The sequence below is a fragment of the Genypterus blacodes genome, unplaced genomic scaffold (genome assembly GCF_046128005.1).
Source record: "Genypterus blacodes isolate CSIRO-AG114 ecotype Tasmania unplaced genomic scaffold, CSIRO-AGI_Gbla_v1 ptg000028l_1, whole genome shotgun sequence".
Classification (NCBI taxonomy): Eukaryota; Metazoa; Chordata; class Actinopteri; order Ophidiiformes; family Ophidiidae; genus Genypterus; species Genypterus blacodes.
Window position 1 is genome coordinate 1,564,408 of NW_027466841.1, and position 18,093 is coordinate 1,582,500.

Here is an 18,093-nt window from a genome sequence, read left to right on the forward strand (position 1 = left end):
AAGACCAAATCAGATGAAAAACGGAAATCCAAAGGGAAGGTTGCATGAATGTGTCGCGGTTGACATTCAGAAATTTCTGTTTTACTGTAAATCCATGCAGCATCTTCATCAACAATAAAGGTTCCAGAAGCAGAAATGATATTCATTTCCACTTTATGACCAACTTCAATAGTTCTGCAAATATTGAATGGAATCATCTCTATATTTTGCTTTGCATGTGATAGTCTGACATTGTGTCCTAATATTGGATGTAAGAAATGCTAATGTCGTCACTTGCAATTAAATCATTTTCTAAGATGGACAGTTGCTGATATACTTCATTACTTGATAGTTGTTTTCGATTTTGTTTACTAAATGAAAGGGCCGCTCCGCTAAACTCTCACTGCAGCGCGCCGGTATATTACAATGCATTCTGGGATTTGCAGTATCAGTTGTCTATAATATAAGACATTTGCAAGTTAAGTAAATGCTTTATTTAGCATTGATGTCCTGATTTTGCACATGAAGTAAACGCTGAATGCAACATAACGCCTCATCATTACATAGACTGTTATACTGATCTGGTTCTAGACCATGTGGGCCGCCGTGTTCCAGGACTCGATGTCCACCTAAGTGCTTGACGCTCGGCCTCACAGCTGTTTGGGTGTGTGGGGGTGTGTTTGTGTGTGTGGACAGGCTGGACTGGGTGCAGTTTTGTAAGTCTGCAGCTTCGCGGCACTTCCGTTTGGCCCCGGTCATGTTGCCTTCGCGTGTTCTTCATAGGCTCGTGATTCTGAGTTAACAAATCTTACATTGAAACGTTTTAAGACAAGGAAATGATATAATGATTTTTACGCACATTGACTTTATCTTTCTTAGTTGACATGACATGGCTTATATCCACGATTTCCAATAATCGGCTTAAATTGCTTAGTCCACTACTTCACACCTTCATCGTGGTGACAAATCCTACACTTTCAGCAGGTCAGTGAAGGCAGCGGGACCATCCAAGCTAGCTAGCGTTTGTTTCTGTCGCCCACGTAGCAACTCAACAAGATCGTCGGACTATTGATGCCACCTGTGTCGTTGGATTAATTTCTACGAATCTCCGCCCGATTTCCAGCAAAATGGTAATGATATTCAGCTCTTGTCCTCCGAATGCCAATGCTTAAGGTTGAATCTTGCACACGAGAACTAGCACAGTAGCTTAGCCAGCTAACGAGCCTGTACTGTACACCGAGTTCTGGCTGGCTGGCTGTCTGTCTGCTGCGAGTCATGAAGGTGATGTGTCATATTTAAGCAAGACTTCTCCTTTTTATTAGCAAAAACAATAGAAACTAACTTAGTAGCTCTTTGGTTAGCTAATAATATGAAATAATAATATGAAATAACAAAGGATGTGGCGTTTCTATGAAGTCTAGTTTAACTCTAGCGTGACATATTTTGCTCTGTCTCTCTGTTTGTTTGTTTCTCTCTCTCTCTCTCTCTCTCTCTCTCTCTCTCTCTCTCTCTCTCTCTCTCTCTCTCCGTTGCAGATCCCAGAGTTGTCCAACCCCTCCGTGTTGATGCGGGACCCTCAGAGGGTCGAGGAGATCCTCCAGACGATGCTGCAGTGTGGCTCCAACACCTTACAGGTCCAACACCAGCACAGCACCTCCAGCTCATTTGTGTGTTCATGTGGGGCAACGTGCATGAACACACTCTCTCTCTCTCTCTCTCTCTCTCTCTCTCTCTCTCTCTCTCTCTCTCTCTCTCTGTGTGTGTAACAGGTGATCTCAGACTTTGACATGACTCTCACCAGATTTGCCTTCAATGGGAAACGATGTCCGACGTGTCACAGTAAGTTTGACAGTGAGCTGAGAAATGGAGGTTTGTGTTCTTTAACATGCCTTTGACAGTGTGTGTGTGTGTGTTTCATTTACAGACATTCTGGACAACAGCAGCATCATCACGAGTGACTGCAAAGAGAAGGTGGGAGTCTCAGGAACACAGGAACAAACTAATAGCTTATAGAAGTCCGGTCCATCACAGGATTCTAAACAGAGAATCCTTTATTATTAATATTTGCACGACGTTTGATTCAAAGTCTTAAACACCACAAAATGCGTCTGTAACATTTTTTGGGTTCATGAAATTATTCAGGAATTCATTTGTCACCATGAGTTCACACACACACACACACACACACACACACACACACACACAGTAAGCAACTGTGTTTAATCTCACCATCATGTTGTTAGACCTCATTTGTCTTGATTTATAATTGCAGCAGTAAACAGTGTGAGGAATGTAAAGCAGAAGTTCTCAGCTAATCCGCTTTTCCTTGCTCTCCTATAGCTTGCGAAGCTCCTCGGCACGTACTACCCCATAGAGATCGACTGTTCGCGGTCAATAGAGGAGAAACTGCCCCTTATGGTGGAATGGTAAGTCTTTAAACACAGCTGATGACATCACAAAGCTCCTCTGTTCCTCCCTTTCATTTAAACATGCTCATGGAACACCTGCCCATCTGTCTTCCAGGTGGACTAAAGCCCATGAGCTTCTGGTTCAGCAGAAGATCAAGAAAGATCTGTTGGCCATGACGGTGCGCGAGTCTGAGGCCAAGCTGAGGTCAGAAAAGATGCATCAGAATATTCTTGTTTTTTCATTAAAATGCTTAAAGGTGTGATGGATGTTAGTTAAATGTCCGTGTCTGGATGTCCTCAGGGACGGTTTCCAGGTGTTCTTTGACCACCTGCATGAGCACAACGTCCCTCTGCTCATCTTCTCCGCTGGGATAGGAGACATCCTGGAGGAGGTGATCCGCCAGGCCGGGGTCTTCCATCCCAACGTCAAAGTCTTCTCCAACTACATGGACTTCGATGAGGACGTAAGCGTCCCCTTCCCCGCCGCACTACGACTCCTCGTCACACAGGGGAACTGAGCTTGGTTGTGTGTCTCTCTTGCGCAGGGAGTGTTGAAGGCGTTCAAAGGAGAGCTGATCCACATCTACAACAAACGGGAAGGGGCCCTGCTCAACACGGGACACTTCCAGGACCTCCGGACGCGGCCCAACGTGCTGCTGCTGGGCGACTCTTTAGGAGATCTGGCCATGGCTGACGGAGTGCAGGACATGGAGAACATCCTCAAGATAGGATTCCTCAACGACAAGGTACTTAAAACACACACACACACACACACACACACACACACACACACACATAATACGTTTGTTTGTATGCCAACATATGATTGGTTAATAACTGAACCCTGAATCTGTAGGACGTCGTTCTATACGGACGAGCTCATCCTGTTCTGTTGAAACTGATTCATTCATGCCTATCGCCCCCTTCAGGTGGACGAGAGGAAGCAGTCTTACTTGAACGCGTACGACGTCGTTCTGGTGAAAGACGAGACCTTGGAAGTCCCTAACGCCTTGATCCACTACCTCACCGCCAACAAGTGAGCGCCTTCGGTTTCCCCGCTGCCCGCCATGTAGTATTGGGGGACACTCCAGCACCACGTCGGAGGGTTCAGCAGAAGATCAGGAAGATCTCCATCATCTCCGTTTTACTAACAACTGCACACTAAGGTCAGAAGTCGTTTGGTCACCTTCACCGCTCGGCTGCTCTTCATCATACCGGTGATGATTGAAGCCTCTGGTCACTGATTGTTTGCACCGTCCACCTTCATGTGCAGAATGTTTCAAGTTTGTATGTGGTTACGGGTGTTTATGAAAAGGTTTTTGTCAGAAAATTCCTTTTTTTTTTTTTATAAAGGAAAAGCAAAGGCACAGCAGGAAGAAGCCGGCACTCCATTTCAGACCTCAGACTGTTTTAAAGCATAACTGTGAAATGTCAAACTACTCACATACTCATTTGTCCTCCATCGCCATAATTTCTGTGCATGTTTTACTACATTTAATAAAGGCTGTTTTTATGGAAACTTTGGCTTTGATCTTCATTTCAAAACAAATTCCACCAAATTTCCAGGTACGCGTACGTCTGCACACTGATGTTTATTATAAAACTTTATTGTACCTTATGTTCCAGAGTATAATATCTCTTAAAAAGGATCTGTTATTGCACTCCCAGATATACTGTACAACCAGTGGTCTTTACATTGTCTTTATATTAAGTCTAAGGCACAGAGTTTACATCCAGAGCAGATGATCGGTCTTATTTACATGTGATGGACCCGTTCTGGAGGATGGGACCGGCCCTGATGGTTCTGAAAGTCGTTCACTGGCTGAACACCAAGCGTCCGTTTACTGGAGAACGACGATTTGAAGATTCTTTCACATTATTAAATAGGAGTGCAGTTCAAACCGACCCCTCAAATGCAGAAGATCTCCACCTGTTCAGTTTCCACAAACCAAACATCTGTACCGACAGTTCCAACTCCAAAACATCTGCCCGTCGAATTAGTTACGCAACAGCCGCCGCACCGTCCGTCACGCCGTTACAGCTCGTCCCGCCCGGGCTGTGCGGACTCTTCGTCTTCCTCCTGCGTCAGTTCAGCCTCTGAAATCTTCCCGTCTTTGTTCTGGTCCTGCTTATTGAACATGTCCTCGATGATGGTGTTGGCGTCTACGCCAGGCCGGAGGCGACCTTTGTCCTCTTTAACTTGGAGCATGATGAAGGCTGAAAACTGGAGAGGAGACGGAAGAGCGCAGCGATCAAGACATTCATATGTGAATGAGGCTGCTTTTGTTGTAGGTTGCAGCTTTGTTGAGATGTTAGATGTTCACTACAGATCTGAAGACCTTTGAAAGCTACTTACATCAAGCCTAAAGATCAGCTCAAAGGCCTTCAGATCCATTATGTGAGCCTCAAATATCCTAAGAATTTATGTGCAACAAAAATGGTGAACTAGGTGGATTCATTAGTGTGCATACCTCCTCCAGAGGGACTTGCTTGTCCCCGTTGAGGTCCATGGCAGGGAAGAGGGGGTCCGGGCCGTCTCCTATCCACACAAACATGAAGCCCTCTGGCACACCTTTCTGCAGCTCCACCAGCTCCAGCTCGAAGAAGAGCACGGCGCTGCTAGGAACGCTACCGGCTGCACACACGGCCACAAACACAGAGAAAGGGTTCGGGATCGGGACCAGGATCGGGCTCAGATTCTACAGTTTGATCCGATGACTCACCTCCGTTTTCCCCGTGGCCCCAGTGAGGCGGGATCACTACCTCCCTCCGCTCGCCCACACACATGCCAATCAACCCTTCCTCCAGACCTGGGATCACCTGGTCGGCTCCCAGCGTGGTGACGGCCGGCGAATCGTATTGGTCCCTGAAAAAAGGGGGGCGGGAACAAAGAACTATTCAAAGGCGGAGCTACTGTGTGATTGGTGCCAAACCATGCAGGCGTACGTGCTGTTCCAGGCCTGCAGACGAGGGGCCGGCAATGATTACATGCAGGAAGCAGCGGTGGGAGGAGGAGGACGAGGAGGATGCAGCAGGGGGGCGCTCACGAGGAGTACAGCAGGGTGCCGTCCATCAGGGAGCAGTTGTAGCGGTAGTGAATCAAATCGTCCGCCTCGCTGGTCCCACTGCATTCCCGAGGCTTGTGGGTAACCTCGATGTGGACCGGATCTTTCGGGTTGTGGAAGTCGATGACGTGGATGTCAAAGACCAACACGGCCGACTTGGGAATGAGGTCGCCTAGAGCGGGGAAAGAGGAACGAATGGAATCAGGCGGTTTCCATTCCAAGTGTTTCCGGCGCTGAATCTAAACCTCAGACTCACTGACTCCCTCTCCTCCGTACGCCATGTGAGGAGGGACGGTGACCCTCCTCTTCTCTCCCGTGCACACACCCTGCAGGGCTTTGTCCATGCCTGGGATCACGTAGCCCACGCCGACGTAAGTGTTGTAGGTGCTGTTTCGCTTGTAGCTGTCCAGAGAAAAGAGAGAAGTCAGAGGGAAGGTCACATCAGACTTCTCTGTGGGGAAAGAAGAAGAAGAAGAGGAAGAAGAGATCTCAGGTTCACCTGGAGTCGAAGGGCGTGCCGTCCTGGAAGGTTCCGTTGTAATGGTAGCGGATGTAGTCGCCCACCGCCGTCCTTCGTGTGCAGCCTTTGGGCGCCTCCTTCACCTCCACGATCAGGTCGTCCTTGGGGTTGAACAGGTCGACCAGCAGCACCTCAAACTGCAGTGTGGCCTGGGGCGGGACCTTAGCTCCTGTCGGGGAGAGAAATCAGCTGCTGAGTTCCACCGTTCCAAAGCCTGAGAGCCTGCGTACATGACGCATCTCAGTGAGGTTCACTGTGTTCAATGTTTCCATGGCTGCAGGCTGTTTGTAAAAGCACATTGAGCTTGATCTGATGCCCTTCAGGCACACGCAGCCTTTTCTTATTCATGACAGCGCGGCATGCGAGTCCACACGCAGAGACTCGCAACTTGTTTTGACTCGTTTTTGCTTTTGGATTCATGCATTAAATAGGTTGTGGTTCAGCAGCTGTATTTAAATTGTGACACTGTAATCACCATGGTTACGGCTTGCAGGAAGCTTAAAGTCTCTGCATGTTTATTTTCATATCTTACAGAAACCTTAGCTATGATGATTACAGTTCACACACACAAACACACACCACAGATTAAGAGTTAGTACCGTGTCCCGTCTCTCCGTAAGCCAGGAAGGGGGGGACGATGACGAAGCGTCTCTCTCCCACACACATGCCCAGCAGACCCTCGTCCATGCCGGCTATGAGGTCGCCCTGTCCCACGTAGGTGTCGTAGGTCGCATTCGTGGAGTAGCTGCACCCAAACACCATTCAGACCCATTAGAAGCAGAGAAGCAGACACGTTTACACGACGCCTCTTCAAACCGGAATCTACACTCTCACCTGGAGTCAAAGGGCTCGTCGGTGAGCAAGGTGCCGTTATAGTGGTAGCGGATGAAATCGGATGCCACGGTGATGCGGTTGCAGTTTTCCGGCTTGTCGAGCATGCGGATCTGGATCTTGTCCTTCGCGTGCCAGATGTCCAGCAGGAGGACGTCGTATACCAACACGGCGTCGGGAGGAATGATGCCACCTGTCAGGCAAACAACAACAGGGATGGACTAAACCATTCAGAAAGAGGAATACCAGCAAAGTGCGGTGACGGCGTCCGATCCCATCGCCGCTGAGTGTCTCCACACCTGTTCCCACGCTCCCGTAGCCGAGGTGCGAGGGGATGGTGATCTTCCTGCGCTCGTTGACACACATGCCCTGGAGGCCACGGTCCATCCCCATGATGAGCTGACCCAGACCCACCTGGCTGACGAAGGCTTTACCTCGGTCATGACTGCACAGGAGCAAGTGAGGAAGAGGAGGAAGAGGAGGTAGAGAGTCATAAGAGTGATGTAAATCCAAAGGCCTTTAGTAACTCCTGAGTACATACTGAATTTTTAATAAAATGTTTACGATATTACTTCCAAAAAAATATTCTTTCTTGTTTAAACACAATTGATCTATTATTCTTGTTTTATTCATCCAAAGCAATATTCCATCTTTTATTTCACATGGTTCGATCTCTGCTTTTTGGTTTCCTATCAGATTTGATCGACTAGTTCTAACCTTTTCTTCTTTCTCTACAGTTTCTTTCTTTTCCAAAGCCAGGAATTTGTTGGGGTGGAGCCAATGTATGAAAAATGCAACATGAATCAAATGTGTGATTTGATTGATTGATTGATTGACATCGGCTTCCTGACTGATCGCTTGACCTCTGACACGTCTGCAGTGATGGATCAGGATGCAGTAACTCATCTGGGAATAATATGTGTCATTGAACCGCACAGATCTCACACTGGGTCATGTGAGCTGTTTTCACTCATATGACCTGTATCCTAAAGTGAACTTTGTTGACTGTATTGACCTCATGTTTCACATCAAACCGACGCGTGTCTCTGCATAAACTCACCTGGAGTCAAACTTCTTCTCGCCCGCATATAAAGATCCGTTAAAGTGATAACGGATGAAATCCTCCGTCTGGACCTCTCGGGGACAAAGCCTCGGTACGTGGTGCCGGTCGATGACGACGTCAGGCAGCACGCCCGAGTCACATCTCACGGGCCCAGCGTGCAGAAAGAGCAGAATCCAACATGTTTTCAGCTCCATTGGTCTTACGGCGACGATGGGACTACGTGGGGAAAACCGAAGCTCAGAGGGGCGACGCGTCAGGGCGGTCAAGCTAGAGATAGTGAGACAGAACACACTTCCGGTTAGCTCACAGAATCACTACAACTGAGGAATGTTTGCTAAGCAGTAAAAGACAAAGAATGCGAAGAGTCACAAACCAGGGAAATTAAGACGTAATGGCTCAAATAAACAAAACATAAATAAACAAAACAATTTAATGTTGATTTTGAGTGTTTAAGAGTGAGAATTATCAAATTTACAACTTGGAAATTGCAATCAGGACAGCCAATAAAGTTGTTTACAAGTTGTAAACTCGGAATGCTTGATGCTACACATGTTTACCATTTGTTTGCTTAAACCTTTTGACCCTTTGAGGTGGGAGGAAATGGCGCCCACAGCCTGTTACTGTTTTTGCAACAGTTCTATGCATTTCTCTACGTAGACAATATAAGCAGTGTTATAATGTTCTTCAGCTCCATGTTTACATTTATATTTTTTAATAGTTTGTTCTGAGAATCCGTCAAACCAAAACAGAAACGCTCCCTCTCCTAAGAGGAAGGTTTGTGTTGTTTTCCCTGCTATTACGATGAATAACCATCATCATCATTAATTTATTTTGAGCACACGTGTCCTTAAGCGAAGACGGTTGTTTTATGCTTTTGTTATGAAGATATCATCGACCCAACTTCCGCTATTTTGCTCTTAGTGGCTAACTTGAAGCAGCTGGAGGGTTCGTGTCCTCCCTCAGCTGGAGCGGCAGGAGGAAGAGGAGAAGGGGGAAGGAGCTGCGGAGTAGGAGGAGGAGGGGTCCCTGAGCTCCCACCCACGTAATGGAAATGTGCAAACGTGTAATAATGCATGGCTCACGGGCCCTGCAGCAGAAGGAGACGGCGTGAATCTGATCAAGGGAATACTCCAGAATCAACGGTCCCCATTTAGCGTCTTGGGTTCTACTGTCTGTCTGTGTTTGGGTTCCAAAGTTTAGGAAAGTATTTGTCATAAAGTTTGATTCTGTACACATCTGTCTGCCTCCATCCGGTGTCTTCTGGGTCCTAAACCCCCCTAAACCACAGGTCACTACTTATACAACCAGCAGGTCCACTTTTTTTCCCTTCTTTTTAAATATAACTTTATAAGTTTTTGGGCTTTTGACCGCAGCAGACTGGACGGCTGTTGATGAGGTGTCAGCTATATGCAGGCAGCTGAAGCTCATCAGTCCATGTCTCAGCTTGTCAGTTTGCTTGGAATGCAGCTTGAATTCAGACCTGCAACTAAGCACTAAAATACCTGAGCTACATGTATGCAAATCTGTACAGTCCACTCAAAGACTGACATCTATACGGGAAAAGACGTCGAGTCTGCCAGTACAACCGGCAGCAAAAACGATGAAATTATTAAAAGAGCGAGTGAGGGGGTCACAAAGGAACACACTGTCGATTTTCGGGAGTTAACTAGTGGTGCGTTTTTCCAAGTTTCCACTCAGGAAAAAGTAAATCTAAGTGAATCATCTGTTTGTGACGTTTTCATAAAGTATCTCATAATTAGCTGCATTTATAAGAGAAGTGAGGAAATCTGCCTTCACAATAAAAGGAGGAGAGCGGATTATACATAAACATGCAGCTAATCAGCTCGGTTTAGATCAGCTTTTATTTTGAAAGTCCACACCAAAAGGCTGTTGTGTTTAACATGTAACTTGACGCGAGGCGCAGGCTACTTGCGAGCAGACATGAAAGCTCTGCGGTGAAGAAGAAGGAGGAAAGCGGTCATTCAAAAACAAGAGGCGACCCTAACAGGACCCAGGGGAGGAAAAATGCTGCTGCTAAGCGTGTGTCTGTCCTTCCTCCTGCCAGCCCTGATGGAGGCACAGTATGAGCAGTACAGCTTCACCAGCTTCCCCCAGGCCGACCTCATGCAGCTGGACTCCGCGTACGGCTACGCGCTGGAGCAGTACGCGGCGCAGAACTGGGCCGAGAGCGTCAAGTTCCTTGAACTCAGCCTGCGGCTCCACCGGCTGCTGCATGACAGCGAGGCGTTCTGCAGCCGCAACTGCAGCACCGTGAGCCGGGAGAACGACACGCTGTTTGCCGACAGCAGCCTCCGGATGATGCGCCACATCCTGCTGCGGGCTGCGTGCCTGAAGAAGTGCAAAGCGGACTTCCCGGTGTTCACCCTCGCCTACCCGCGGAGGGATTTACTGGAGGCGTTCGAGCAGAGGAAGCCGTACCAGTACATCCAGTACGCGTACTTCCAGGTGAGGACAAAGCGGCTGCTGCCAGTCTGTACGCCGAGTTTGGTACCCAAGATGACACTCCTCTCAAACTTAGGACCTTTGATGTCTGACGTTACACAACACAGTGTCCCGTAAAGTGAGAAATCGATCGGAAATGCGACATCGATGACAATAAGGGGGTCGTATGTGTGTGTTTTTCTCGTGCGTAAACGGCGCACACACGCGTCATTAGGACAGGCGTGATTTCTTTGCGTCTCTGTTGCGCCCCCCTGCCGCCCGAGCAGCCATGAGCGCAGGAGTTTGAGTATTTGCCACGTCTGTGAGTGTGTTCCCAGCTAACAATCCCCCTATTCTCCTGTCCCCCCCTCCCCCCAACACACACACACAGGGGGGCGGGGGACCCGAGGGAGCAAAAGGGGATTAACACATTTTCTTGAGGACACTTACAAAGGGATATTTTGCACATTTCACTGCTGCTGCTTCACTATTCATCAACAAAAATGGTCTCCAGGTTATTTCTGGACCTCAGCCATGTTCCATCCTGTCAGTCGTTCCTTGTTACTGTTACTGTCTCTGTGTGTGTGTGTGTGTGTGTGTGTGTGTGTGTGTGCGCGTGTGTATGTGTGTGATCGGGAGTCTCATACTTGTTATTATCCTCATTGTCCGGTTCACATCTATCGACTCACGGCTCTACTTCGGTGTGTAATCAACAAATCTAGACTCCACTCTTAACCGCCCACCTGTTTTTCCTTCCAGTAGTTTCCTATTCGTGTGTGTTCTGTCATCTGTCATCTACAGCGAGTGTTGACAGAAGCCCCGGGGGTCAGAGGTTACGTTATGATAGGCTGGCTTGGTGTTCTGAAAAAGCTCTTTGTGGTGCAGAGAGAGTTTGTGTTTCATATTTTAGTGAGCTGATATCTTCACTGTTTTCTCCTCAGCTTAATAACTTAGAGAAAGCTGTGGCTGCGGCTCACACCTTTCTGAAGAAGAACCCCAAAGATGTGTATTTAAACAAAAACATGAAATACTACAAGACGCTGTTTGAGGTGGAGGAATACCTCATCGACCACGAGGAGCAGCCCTACGAGGTGCGTCGTCTCAAACGTTTCAAATGTACTCTCATCTCGTCTGGAACCGAACAACCTGACGTGTCTTTGTCTTTGTCCTCCAGAGCGTCTTCGTGAAGAGCGTCACTCTCTACAACAGCGGGGACTTCAGCAACAGCGCCCGGAACATGGAGCAGGCAGTCACGCAGTACATGGACGTGTACGGCCTGTGCTTGGCGGCCTGCGAGGGCTCCTATGAGATCCTGGAGGTCAAGGACTTCTACCCCACCATGGCAGGTGAGCGAGAGAGCCTCTCTGTCTCTTTCACGCACGGGTATGAGCGTCACATCGAGTAAAGTGACGCTTCTTCTTCCCTCTTTCTGCCTCTAGATCTCTACACGGACACGCTGAAATGTAAAGTGAAATGCGAGCAGAACCTGACTCCAACCGTGGGCGGATTCTTGGTGGAGAAATTCGTAGCAACCATGTATCACTACCTCCAGTTCTCCTATTATAAACGTAAGAGTCGCCACAATAAAAACCAGCGTGCGTCCCTTTACTTCTGTCCTGACCTGAGTGCGTCATTGTTGTGACTGTTTGCAGTGAACGATGCCAAGAGGGCGTCTCCCTGCGCGGCCAGCTACATTCTGTTCGACCCCGACGACCAGGTGATGAAGCAAAACGTGGAGTATTACCGCTTCTACCGGGAGCAGTGGGGACTCGAGGAACATCACTTCCAGCCTCGACCTGTGAGTCAAGATGAGGAGACAGGAAACTGTAACTCAAAGTGATCTAGTGTGTGTTGTTACAACTCAGAGGGGCCTCGAAGATCCCTCCTGCTTCTGTTTTCCTTTGCGGCCGTGCTATGCCAGCGTAACGTAAGCAGCAGCTGGTAATCACTGCCTTGGCCTCGTAAAATGTGGTTGCTGGACTAAAACCGGTGTTGCAGGGAATGCTGAGGTCTTTAATTTGAATTACGCTTAGGCGGCTCAGGCGGACGCAGCGTTGTTCTGGCCGACCGTTCGGCTCAGCAGAGGAACTGATGAGGGTGCATTTGTCTTTCAGGAGGTGCTGAGGTATTACAACCAGACCACCAAGCAAAAAGACATGCTGGAGTTTGCACTGAACTACCTACAAACAGATGATGAGGTAGGTTTCTGTTCTTCATGGCTGTTGTGCCTCGATTGCACAATAGCGAAGCACTTTTCAACGCAGATTCAGGTCGAGTTTGCATCTTGGTTTCACAATAAACACAGTTTCATACAAGCAGATCCTTAAATAACAGCAAGTCAAAGTGCTAAAACAGCAAACATGTTCCACTGAAAGTAACAGAAGGTATTAGTAGTAAATAAACTCATAAACATGTTAGAGGTCTGGCAGAGAAATTGCTTAAGTTCTTTAAGTAAAGTAATTTCATGTACGTAAACTCCGATCAAATGTGTCCACATCAGACTAAAGCAGGGCTGAGGTACAAGGTTCTCACCTGACAACTGCTATGTTTTGAGTAAAAAGTACAACATTCTGCTTCAGAGGGTGGTAGAGAAGAAAAATGGAAAATACAAATCTTCAGTAAAAGTACTAATGTGAACCTACGAGGTAACTTTCAGGCTGTTTGTGATGGAAAATAGACCACATCAGCTTCTGTGGTGACAAACTTCAGATTTACAAGGGAAGGGAGAGCAAGGCAGGAAGCTGCTGAAGAGGATGAAAGAGTGTGGAGGAAATGGCAGCAGTGGGGGGGGCAGGCAGGCAGAGGGGGTGGGGGGTGGGAGTAGGAGAAGGGCTGTGTTTGCTGCCGGCGGTGTGCAGTATGTGACCAGGAGGTGTTGGCCACATCCATACCACTCAGAAAGGACGAGGAGGAGGAAGAGCAGGGAGTTTAATGTGAGTTACAGGGTGTGAGAGGGACGGATTAATACACACAAAAAAGGAAGTAGTATAAGAATTGCGAAGGAAAAATCAAAGAAAGAGAGAGAAATGCACCTGAGGGTGTACACTGAGTGAAAACATATGACTTCCCGCCCAGTTCTATTCGTCTCTTATTTTTGAAAAATACTGTGAAAACACAAACTCATCGTCTGTGTTTTCTGACGTTCCTCCTGTTTTTAGTTAGAATCAGTGAATTGTTCTTTATGTTTTTATTTAACTGTTTTCAGTGGAACAGACCGAATCGGGCCTGAATGTGAGATCTTTTGACTTTCAGGGCTTGGTGAGTCCAGAGGAAATGGGCGCGCCTCACCCGCAGCACCCCGATGTTGAGTTCGAGGGGATGGGCGACTATGAGGAGTCCTTCCTGGCCGACTGGTGGCAGGACCCAAAGACAAAGTGGGACACGGGCGAGATCGCGGACTGAGCCTTTGATCCGCAGAGACTCCTCCTATGTCATGATAACCAAAGAATGTATGCGGCCTACAGATACCAGACGGTACGCTCCCGCCTAAACATTCAACCAGCGAATCAAGGGAAACACACAACTCACAGCAATCAAGTGGTGTTGATGGAGGCGATCAATCAACTCGTTCCGTCCCGACTGTTCAGCTGTTTGCCAGTGAAATGACTGCATTTGTTTATTTAATGGAAGCCGAGTGCCTGAAAGTGACATGTGATCGTTACGGTTGAATCAGGCGTCAACTCCAAAGAATTTGTCATAATAAAAATAACATATTTTAATATACTTGTTTTGTTTTTGTCACTTTTGTCATTACAAAACTCAATCAGATTATATCAGCTTTTCTAATTTGACCATCACCAAAGTTCTACCTGGTTCAATTTGTGGTGAAGATCTGAGTCTTTGGGTGGATCAAGATGTTTATTTGGTCCATTTCTTTAATAGTGATATCACAGTCTGAATAAAAATACAGTACAAATACAATAGCAGGCATATTTATCCCATGTTGTCTTTATCTAATGTGGGATATATATATGTATATTATATTATATCCAGTCTGGAACCAGAGTTCTGACGCTGCTTTGCCAAAGTGACGGAGATCCTCAATCATATGATAGCAGCAGACAAGCAATTCCAGGTTTTCCTCCAGCACAGAGACTCAGAGACTTAGAGACACAGGGACACAGGGACTCAGACACAGGGACTTAGAGACTCAGTGACACAGGGAGGACAATGTCTTGTTTCACTTTTCATCTTTTATTTCATCTCAATTCATCTACAACCTTTAATGTTTATCATTCATCTTCTTTTTTTCTTCTCAATATCTCAGTTCAAAAAGATAGTGTCTAAAAATACGAGCTAAGATGCATCTCTGGTTTCTCTTTTTCCTTAAACTTTAAAATGAATTCATCAAAACAGATTCAACTTTGTACATTTTGTCATGACAAATAGTGCATCTGCCAAAGTGCAAAGCTCAAACCAACCAGACTGACCTCATACATCCGCACAGGATCAGACTCAGGCTAGATCGCTTTAATCTCATTTACAGGTGGGGGAAGAGGGGGGAGGGGGAGGGGGAGGGGCTATCAACAAATGTACAAAAGAGTGGCGACAGTTCTGTGATAGCTGGAATGATTGACAGGCGGCTACGCAACCTCGATGTGTGGACAGTGTCTATCTGCAGGTGCAAGTACCTTTCCGAAACGGATAAAACTCCTCGTTTTTAACATTGATTTTCAAAGTAGTTTTCATAGAGTGCGTTAAACATTCACTATGCAAGACATATTTACAAGTAGGTGTGCATACAAGTTAGCTAGTGCTCATTTTTCTGTAAGTACGCGAAGTTAAAAACCATTGGTTGACGTGCTGCCTCGCGTTTGGTAGAAAGAGAAAGATGACGTTCAGGAGGTAAAAACCCGCGGACCTGCCGGAGACAGCAGGAGTGTGTGGAGGAGGTGGACACGGTGGACACGGTGGACACAGAGTCCCAAAACACGAGTGAAAACATTCATTCTCCTTTCAGACATTCAGACACTCGTTAGCATTAGCGTCACACTAGAGGTGGAATGTATGTCGGTATCGGCTTGTGATTGAACACACTAAGTTCGGTCTCTGCTGCTTCGAAGTTTAAAATGATCCCAAAACCGTAACACCTAGCTTACATTTTTTTTGTACCTGAAAAGTTGTGTTTAGGGGGGGGGGTGGCAGACAGGATGCTTTAAGTTAAAAATTACAAATAACAACTAACATAAACTGGTATCAATCTTCTATGGTCTTTTGTCCTTCATCTGTCTTTGGGAAAACATGCTATCAGCAGTCCAGTCTGTCATTTCGCTTCCATTTCATTCCATTGCGCCAAAGTTTTGTCGATTAGAAACTCGGGCGGAGAGAATCAGCGTCTATTCACGTTCTTCCCCTTTAAGACAAAAGCGAACAATTCAGCTCCAGTTGACCTAAAATCAGCATTTCAACGGTCTTTGAGATGGCCCCAGTCTGTGCTCGTCCAGCTGTTGTGGACTGGACTGGATGGGCGGAGACTTTGTGTACAGGCAGGCAGGCAGGGTTTGAAAAGACAAAGACGCGTCTCGTCCTGTTAACTTGGTCCACCGTTGATATGTTCTTCATCAGACATGTGCGAGATGTAAAGAGAGGAGAACCACAGACACCAGAGCGCATTCTTTGATCCGCCGTGCTGGAGGAAGACTGAAGTCTGGATCCTTGGTGGCCTGCTGGGGGTTGCCACGGGGGACATGGTTTTGGCTGGTGTGCTGAGGCGAGCTCCACGGGCCCGGAGGAGACAGGAGCCGGGCAGTGGGACACAGAAGAGGACCGGACGAGAAGACGCAACAGACGAAAGAGGTTTAAAGAGATTCTGGGGACGGAAGTGGAAGACTTTTTCTTTTTTATCCCGCCTCTATCTTCTCCGATGTGGAAAGACGACACAGCGTGAGGAGGCGGACGGGAGCAAACGGGACACAGGGACGGAAAGACAAGACAGGGAGCCTATCCACCACCAGACCTGAGAGGGAAGAGGACAGTGTGAAGAAGAGATCGTCAGGGAAGGGAAATAAAACCTGGAGACACAAGAACTGAGATGCTGGTGGAGATGACAGATGAAGATGAAGATGCCCAAGAGATAGAAGAGAGGAAGAAAGGAATAATATGGGATTAAAGGGTTAAAGTGCAAATGAGGTAAGGAGGCTTTAGTGTGTAAGTTAATGACTATGATGAACAGGACATGGGATGATGATGGATGATGGTGGATGGTGGATTTTGTGGCCGTGCTGAGGGGGGATTGAACAGAACAGGTTGGTTTGGGGTTGTACCTTCCTCTTCGTATGTTCCTGCAGCCCACAGACAGACACAGAGAGAAGAAACACATCACACATTAGTAATAGGAGACAGAAAAGGAGAAACCAACCTCTAACTTTCTCGGAAGCACAAAATGAAGCTCATTAACAAACGACTGACCTGCTGACACCAACATCAGCTTAATGATGAAGGATAATAACAGAACAATTTAATTTCCTTTTGCAAGGAAATTAAAACTAAATGTGCAATCGAGTCGTCTTCTTCACTTCTGTTTGGTTTTTACCACTAAAATGTCCAGATTTCAGAGCAAGAAACCGTGGATCACTCCATCAATCCAAGATCCAAAACCTTTCTTGTTGGATCGTAATGATGACCACATGATGCCCACCCCCCCATCAGCCCCCCCTCCAGCCATAGAGAACCCCCTGCTCACAGCTCATGCACACATGCACAGACACTTAACCTCTGACCCCAAAAGGATTGTTGGCTACATGCAGCAGCTGCAGTGGAATATCGATTTGGCACTAATAGAGTGTGTGAGAGAGGTACATCAGTCCTTTTAGGTCAGAGTGAAAACAAGCCAGCATGCATAGGTGGAGCAGAGCGGAACAAGCACTTCAAGCCAGAGCGTCTAGGGCTAGAGCGCCGCCTACTGGAGCGAAACGGGAGCCTGCGAGGTGAGAGAGCAGCACCGCGGTTACAGCACAGCAACGTCGCAAGGAATCATTGTGAACATCGCAACTGTGCAATGCTACAGGAGGAGCGGAGGGGTCGGAGGTGGGCTGGAGTGGTGGGGGGGTTGGGGTCGGGCTGGGGGGGAGAGCTCCAAACAGGGGAAACTTCAAGATGTGGCACCAGTGGACTAAACTGGGTCAGTTCCATATGTGAGCTTCAGGGAGGTAAATCTAGTCTGGAATCTGAATCAGTGGAGTTTCTTATCGTTCCTGCCACACGCTGATTAGCAAACAGGTCAACTCGGGGTCGGCACCTTGCACACCTGCACATCTGCACTCCTGCACATATTCACTGGCCTGGCTGTGAATCTCCTTTTCTGGGTGGCGGGTGCTTTACAGAGGGCCTCCAGCAGGGGGCACTGGCTCTCATCCTTTCTTATGCGTCCATTTGTCCAGTGACAGCACTTTGTAAGATGATATTTTTCATGTCTTTTACACATTTCATATCATGATATCATGTAAATGTACCTCTTTCTCTATCTATCTCTGTATGTGTGTGTGTGTGTGTACCAAGATACAGTTCACACAGAGTTCACAGAAATGGACTGATATGTGGAAGATAATACCCGGGGCTGACCCTCCTCTTCAGCTACACAAACTCTGCTCCCCTTCCTCCCCCCCTCACTGGGCCGGGGCGATGAGTTGTACTGCAAACGGGGCATTTACGGTACTCGGAGGGAATGAGAGAGGGAGGGGCGGAGTAGGGTGTGGGGTGGGGTGGGGGCGGGGCGGGGCGGGGCAGGACGGAGCGGAGCGGGGCCTTCAGGTAAAAGCAGACAGGTACACAAAGGCATGCCAGAAC

General features: G+C 47.5%; 4 protein-coding genes across 4 annotated transcripts in view; 2 read left to right on the top strand and 2 right to left on the bottom strand.

Moving 5' to 3' along the window:
- The first annotated feature begins 974 nt into the window (after positions 1-974).
- Positions 975-3,906, top strand: LOC142993537 (cytosolic 5'-nucleotidase 3-like). The gene is made up of 9 exons (XM_076144307.1): positions 975-1,109; positions 1,515-1,613; positions 1,749-1,818; positions 1,904-1,950; positions 2,320-2,405; positions 2,503-2,592; positions 2,689-2,851; positions 2,933-3,133; positions 3,317-3,906. Exons 1-9 carry the CDS (start codon positions 1,107-1,109, stop codon positions 3,425-3,427), a joined length of 870 nt encoding a protein of 289 aa, XP_076000422.1. The 5' UTR covers positions 975-1,106; the 3' UTR covers positions 3,428-3,906.
- LOC142993536 (peptidyl-prolyl cis-trans isomerase FKBP10-like) lies at positions 3,665-8,114 on the bottom strand. Its single transcript, XM_076144305.1, has 10 exons — positions 7,864-8,114; positions 7,103-7,248; positions 6,807-6,996; positions 6,572-6,717; positions 5,952-6,141; positions 5,709-5,854; positions 5,435-5,624; positions 5,111-5,253; positions 4,859-5,022; positions 3,665-4,611 (listed from the first exon to the last, which is right to left on the bottom strand). Exons 1-10 carry the CDS (start codon positions 8,058-8,060, stop codon positions 4,423-4,425), a joined length of 1,701 nt encoding a protein of 566 aa, XP_076000420.1. The 5' UTR covers positions 8,061-8,114; the 3' UTR covers positions 3,665-4,422.
- A 1,666-nt stretch (positions 8,115-9,780) lies between these two features.
- Positions 9,781-14,023, top strand: LOC142993455 (endoplasmic reticulum protein SC65-like). The gene is made up of 7 exons (XM_076144194.1): positions 9,781-10,332; positions 11,250-11,399; positions 11,483-11,654; positions 11,748-11,876; positions 11,961-12,106; positions 12,423-12,506; positions 13,561-14,023. Exons 1-7 carry the CDS (start codon positions 9,892-9,894, stop codon positions 13,708-13,710), a joined length of 1,272 nt encoding a protein of 423 aa, XP_076000309.1. The 5' UTR covers positions 9,781-9,891; the 3' UTR covers positions 13,711-14,023.
- A 2,125-nt stretch (positions 14,024-16,148) lies between these two features.
- The window catches only part of LOC142993565 (disintegrin and metalloproteinase domain-containing protein 11-like), a 15,629-nt gene continuing 13,684 nt past the window's right edge, over positions 16,149-18,093 (bottom strand). Inside the window, exons 24-25 of the mRNA XM_076144349.1 lie at positions 16,552-16,589; positions 16,149-16,264 (exon numbers count right to left, since the gene is read on the bottom strand). Coding sequence (XP_076000464.1) covers positions 16,149-16,264; positions 16,552-16,589 — 154 coding nt within the window. The remainder of the gene's footprint in view (positions 16,265-16,551; positions 16,590-18,093) is intronic.

Coding starts and splice junctions, on each gene's coding strand:
- LOC142993537 (XM_076144307.1), top strand. Junction 1,614..1,748: donor GTGGCTCCAACACCTTACAG/GTCCAACACCAG, acceptor TGTGTGTAACAG/GTGATCTCAGACTTTGACAT. Junction 3,134..3,316: donor TAGGATTCCTCAACGACAAG/GTACTTAAAACA, acceptor CGCCCCCTTCAG/GTGGACGAGAGGAAGCAGTC.
- LOC142993536 (XM_076144305.1), bottom strand. CDS start 8,060: ATGGAGCTGAAAACATGTTGGATTCTGCTCTTTCTGCACGCTGGGCCC. Junction 6,997..7,102: donor CTACGGGAGCGTGGGAACAG/GTGTGGAGACAC, acceptor TTTGCCTGACAG/GTGGCATCATTCCTCCCGAC. Junction 5,023..5,110: donor GGGCCACGGGGAAAACGGAG/GTGAGTCATCGG, acceptor CCGTGTGTGCAG/CCGGTAGCGTTCCTAGCAGC.
- LOC142993455 (XM_076144194.1), top strand. CDS start 9,892: ATGCTGCTGCTAAGCGTGTGTCTGTCCTTCCTCCTGCCAGCCCTGATG. Junction 10,333..11,249: donor TCCAGTACGCGTACTTCCAG/GTGAGGACAAAG, acceptor TTTTCTCCTCAG/CTTAATAACTTAGAGAAAGC. Junction 11,400..11,482: donor ACGAGGAGCAGCCCTACGAG/GTGCGTCGTCTC, acceptor TTTGTCCTCCAG/AGCGTCTTCGTGAAGAGCGT.